The sequence below is a fragment of the Lates calcarifer genome, linkage group LG15 (assembly GCF_001640805.2).
Source record: "Lates calcarifer isolate ASB-BC8 linkage group LG15, TLL_Latcal_v3, whole genome shotgun sequence".
Lineage (NCBI taxonomy): Eukaryota > Metazoa > Chordata > Actinopteri > Centropomidae > Lates > Lates calcarifer.
The window spans coordinates 2662123-2668177 of NC_066847.1; the positions used below are offsets into that span (position 1 = coordinate 2662123).

Consider the following 6055-nt stretch of genomic DNA (forward strand, 5'->3'; position numbering starts at 1 on the left):
GTTCCTACTGAGGTTGAATGCACTTAGTGTAATAGCTTTGGACACAAACATCTGCTAAATGAATGCAATGTAGCCTAATGCACTCCTTAGCCCCTGCATAAACCTGAGCCATCACAGCATGTCTAACCTTAACCCTTAAAATAAACCCAGTTTTAAACCAAATACCAAACAGTTCCTTGAAGATATGAGGACCTGCCAAATGTCCTTATTTGGCTAAATGTGCGAAGTGAGGACATTTACTTGTCTGAGGACCTGAGCGCTGTCAGTGGTGCTGAAACAGTGCCAGCTCCTAGAGGAGGTTTTGCACTTAAGACTCAAACAGTGCCTTTGATCGATTTCTTTTGACAGTTTTCTACCTGTGTGTGTGTGTGTGTGTGTGTCCTAACAACAGGCATTTATAGCTAAGCCTGGAATTGCATAACAACCAGTTTTGATTGATATGACTTGCACGTCCGGGGCCGTCATCTTGTGCGTTTTGTACTGTGCTCATCTGCGGGGAGGGGAGGCATACAGATACAGATAACTTGACACACAGCCCCCATCTCTATTGATTGCTGAATACATTAGAGGGCTGTGTGAGGTGTAAAAAGGCGTGAGTGGAATAGATAACTAGGACTCGGCTTGGAATTTTCCATTCATTGCTCTCACCTCCCTTCCTCCCTCTCTTCCCCTCTGTATATTTGTACATGTATATGTATGTGTATTTATGGCGTCTGGTACCCTAAAGCAACCCTCTCTTTTACCGGAGCCGGACGCCAGTGCTGCAGTGTTAAGCAGCTGCCGTGTCCCGCATTGCAGCTCCGCAAGGACGGTGGAGCTACAGTGACTGTGTCAACCTCCAAAGAGTCATATTTCTCAGTAATGATGCTTTTCGGCGGTTGCAGGCGGGTGTTTAAAGGCCACCGCCTCGTGCGGTGTTTAGTGCGAACAGGCGCCATGTTCCTCCAGAATGGTAGAGGAGAGACTGTTATTGAGCGCTTCTGGTTTTATTCCGCTCGGTGCGCCTGGAGGGGAGAATATGGAGGGACGGTCACTAATTAAAGCCTGGGTGTCCTAATTGACAAACAGCCAGAGACAGTGTTTTTTTTTAAGACGAACACACAGTGAACGTGTCGTGCACTGAAAAAAAACAACAATTAAGTTGTCAAAAAGACCAACAGAAAAACCACAAGTTGCACAAATCAGATCCAAATTATTCAAATGTGCCTTTGCGACCGAGCAAACACGTTTACCTCTAAATTTAATGGAAACGAATGAACTGCATAAGAAAACAGTCAAATCCTATTCTAAACATGATGTGTTGTTACCACTGAGATAAAACAGCAGAATGAGTTTTCCTCCAGATGCTCATCCTGTCAGATCCTGTGAACATGTGTGCGGGGCCTGAACGGTGGAGCGCGTAATTTACTACTCGGTCAGTGGGGGGAGGGTGGTGTTTTAAGAGATTAATCCAGAGGTAGCCCCGTCAATGTGGCTTTATTGGTACTATCTGTGCAGCTTGTGCAGCAAAGGACAGGACAGCCTCGGTTCATGAGAAATCTGGAAAATAGCTGGCTACATCACCTCATGACTGAACTCTGACTCTGTTCATCCATCCATCCATTCACCCGCTCATTCATTCATTCATTCATTCATTACGCTACCTACCATACGCATAATATGGATTAATAAAACATTCTTGGCGACGTAAATAACTGTCTGAATCACTTGTGTTAAAACCGGGAAATATTGGGAGAATACAGCAGCTGCCTACCGTGCACAACAAATTTCAGCCGAGGTGACTTTCCGGCGATAACCGCGGCAAAAAGCGACAGCAGGATGAAAGAATTCATCTTTCTCGAAGCTCTGTCGTGTGTCGCCGGTTTGTGAAATTATTCAACCGAAGAAAGCGCTCCCCAAAATCCTTCCTCTTCCTTACAGCCGCCCGTATGGTCCCTCCCGATCCGCTGCGTCCCAGATCTGTGCCACCGACTGCTGGTCCCAGTCCTATCTTCTCCGTCTGCTTCGCCGGCAGTTCAGTTTGGAGAAGTCGGGGTATCAGGCTCCACCTCGGAATCAAAAGGCAAAGGGGGAGTGTAGCCGTTGAGCAGGGGCGCAGGAGTGAAGAGTAAGATTGCAAAAATTGCCAACAAACATATCAGTTTTGGATTATAGTTGCAGGGATGTGGGATTACGCGTCATACCTGTTGCTGACAGAGAAAGATGTTGATGATATCTCTGCATCTTACTGCACCTTTAAAATTATGATGCACATCTTGTATTTTTACTCATCTTGTTTTCATTTAAATCCAGTTGATACAATGAGGATCACATCATTTTTGCAGCCAGTGTAATCTTCTCCAGCCTCCACCTGAAAGTGTGTCATATTCTCTGCTATTGAAATCAGGCCAAATGTTATAACAACAGGAGCTGTTACATATACATAGCTGCATATCCATATGCAGTAACAACAATTCCTAATTTTACATCAAATTCTGAAACAATAGAAGAGCCTTAGGGGTATTTGGGCCATTTTATGTTTGCATACAAACCCTCACACCAGCAGCCAATAATGATATTGCCTCAGCAACTTCTTCTACTGTAATGTCTAATCAATATGTGTCAATAGTGCCTGAGTGCCTGAATAGGAATGAATCAGCAGTTTGGCTCTGCTGTGCTTGCATTTGTTGTGAGTTAATTGACTCAAATTTGAAAAATTGAGCCACTCTAAATGGTGAATGCCTCTTAGTGGATGCAACCAAACAGATGCTTCCATTTCCATGAAATTGCTCTCTGTGTTAGGACCATTTAAAGCGTCATCTGGGTTTCTATGAGTCATTTGGGAGCAGTGAGCTCCTTGCAGGGAAAAATCAGTTTGAGTATATATTGAAGATTCCTGTATTTCATCCATTCAGAGAGCAATGTATGCCACTCACAGGTGGGTCCTTGGTAGAAACAAACCAGTAAAAGCTCATTCGCTAGGGGGGCAATTTCCCTTGTTTAAAAATCTCTCAAATGCCTTAATCGTCTCTCAGTGTTGCCCTTTAAATCAAGTCCTTTGAGTTCATACTCCACAGGGATTCAAACTGAGTTGTATTTATTGAACCTGCTCATTCCACTGTGCACATCTAACTTAAATCATTAAAAGTGCAAAAGATGTAGAACAGTATTATAGACTAGATATATTTTCTGTTCCCTTGTTTTCTGGTGCTGTTTTGGCCCAGAATGGTTTAGGCCCAGTGTGACACAGAGGGGCTTAAACTGGTGATTAGCCGGAGTGTACTACTATGTCAAAAAACATTTGTATATGGTTAATTTAAATGTGGAGAATCACCGTGTCTACAGTTAACCAAGAAATCTGATATTTTAGTCACAGCATTGATTTGATTGGCTTCTTCCTGTCTCTCCACTTCCTTTGTTTACTGAGTTAAAATCAGTCTGACATGATGGTGATAAAACCTCTATGTGATTAAAGCCTTATGTGTGTTTCAGGCACAGTATGACCTCACTCAAAGCTGATGTCATTTTGTAGTATTGTATTAGGTGCAATGCTTGGGTGTAAAATTTCAACCACTAGATGGCAGCAAAAGCAGGATTTTCAAACTGCGTTTCATCACTCCAAACTAATGATTTTGCCTCCTGAATCATTACAGCGGGGTCTTCTGTCACTTTCATCAGCTCAGTGCACTGATTAGCTGTCTCTGGCAGAACGCTGCTTAGTAAATCACCTGGTGTGCTTTTGCCCTGTAAGATCACAGTTTCAGGAGAAAGAGAGGAAGACAATACAATTAACTAGCTTGCATCCAGTAATAGTAATCAATCATCATCATTCAGGCATTTTTGTTGGTTTGTTTGTCTTTTGAGCAATAGCTGACATGAAAACAAGTCTGAATGTCATAAAATAATGAAACAACGTCCATGCATGTGGTTTAAAATGGCAATAAATGATGGTAATGTAATAATGATAATTGCATGTTTGTATAGACTAGCTCCAAAAAGCTGAGGCCTAGAGCACATTTCATTATTATGACAAAAACACAAAGGCACGTGTGTGTGTGTGTCTGTGTGTGTGTTGCCAAAATACAGGCAATTGATGCAAATTGGTGTATGCTTGTTAAATGTAATGAATCCCTTTGATTTGTGGTTGTAACACCACTTGCTTGTGTGAATCAATATAAACCAGTGGAATGATAACACTGGAACTTTGTAATGATTTTAGGCTCAACTCAAATGCAAGATGACAAATATAACATTTTGCTAACTTGTTTTTAGTTTAGTCATCTCAACATCATTGTGATGAAGCAAGGTGATGTAAGATTCAGTAATACAAGCACAGACACAAGTAATTGATTTATTAATTGATTAACTGACAGAAATCCCACACGGTTTAAGAGCATCTCATGTGTTAACACGTAACCAAATCCTTAGTTTGGACACATCAGCAGCTCAACAGAGCATCATCAGTCAGTCCAGCACTTTGGTCCAGAGTGAAATATCTTGAAAGCCATTGGATGGACTGCCATTAAATTTGGACCCTGATACTCCAAAGAAGATATCTATCACTATCTTTGGTGATTCCCAGACTTCTTTCTATTGTGCCACAAAAATGTCAAACCAAGACATTAAACACACACAAAAAAGTTTTTTATCACTCCCAGATGCAGGGATAAATTAACTGTTTTATTTCCTCAGTCAGTAAATGAAGAAATTAATTCAAAATAAATCCCCCCAAAAACATTAACTTACCTGCTAAAATAACCAAATGCACAAAGGGCCTGATCACTTGAAGAATCCATATTTCTTTTCCAAACAGGGATGTCTGTTGTCTGTCTAAAGCCCCCCCAAGAAGCTCTATAAGGAGTTTTTCTGACTATGAGTGAATATAGAAAGTCATGTCCAACTTTGTCCTCTCTCTTCTCTCTCATCTTTTCAAAAACCTCTCACCACTGCTCATCTCTTCGCTGGAGGCCTGTAGAGACCCCCTCTGTTCAGTCCAGGTCAGTTGAGTCAGCTGAGTCAGAGCCAAGTAAAACTGTGGTTCAGACAGTCTGAGCTACAGGCAGAGTTACGTGAAAATTTTTCAAAACCAAAAAAAGTAAAGACCAAAACCTTGTTTATGCCAAACTCAATGAAAGGTAATCATAAAGGTGCTTAGCTCTTATACCTGTGGCCACATGAATATGCAGCTTTGCCACCCTTGCTGTTAGCTGCTTGTAACTTAGGTGATCTCATCATTTACACCTATTCCCCGACACTCCGGATAACAGCGTCAGCCAAGTGACTAAAACATAAATGTAAAATATTTATCAGGTGGTAAAGACACGTTCCCTTCTTTACCATGAGACCAGTGGAGAAGCCTGAAACTAACCTAACAGCAGATGCGAAGAGACCATAATGTTCTCGGTTGTGTGTGCATGCCAGTCATGGGGGGGGAGTGGCTTATAAACACCACTTTAATCTGCCCCCTTGGCTTTCTGTCCAATGGGAGCAAAGAGTTGTATTAAAATAGATAATATGACAGTCCAAGCTGGGCCGGAGGATAGCACCCGCCAGACAGACCTATATAACAGATTGAGACATGCAGAGGTAATCCAAAAGGGTTTAAATCTCTGCTCATACACGTGATTATCAGTTTTTTTTTTCTTTTTTTCTGGGTTATTCTGGGCAACTGCATGAGACACACAAAGTGATTTGTTGTCCAGTGAATCCACTCTGAGCACTGCAAGTCTCTAAACTGTACTAAGGTGAAGTGAGGATAATTCATTGGTTAACTTTTGGCTTAACACTCTCAAGAGCAACTTTCTCTTTTAAACAGACAATCAGCGGTGAAGAATGTGCAGCAGGGGATAGAGGAAATACCAGTAAATGTCTAAATAGATTTCTTTGTATTACAGCAGGGGCACACATGGATCTGAGAGCAAGACAGCCACAATGGCATTCCTCTGTACACATAATCCTTTATCTTCACTCAGAAAAAAAAGATGATATACGTACATTTGTGAGGCTAACTGCCAGCTGTAGCTGTGCTGTCTTACAAGAGGGCAACAAGGCCACTTTCTGTCTCAACACAAAGTCC

General features: G+C 41.8%; 1 protein-coding gene across 1 annotated transcript in view; it reads right to left on the reverse strand.

Annotated features, from left to right (window-relative positions):
* The window catches only part of si:ch211-113g11.6 (uncharacterized protein LOC559008 homolog), a 31745-nt gene extending 29557 nt beyond the window's left edge, over window positions 1-2188 (reverse strand). Inside the window, exon 1 of the mRNA XM_051076090.1 lies at window positions 1754-2188. Coding sequence (XP_050932047.1) covers window positions 1754-1832 — 79 coding nt within the window. The 5' untranslated portion in view covers window positions 1833-2188. The remainder of the gene's footprint in view (window positions 1-1753) is intronic.
* Window positions 2189-6055: the final 3867 nt, after the last annotated feature.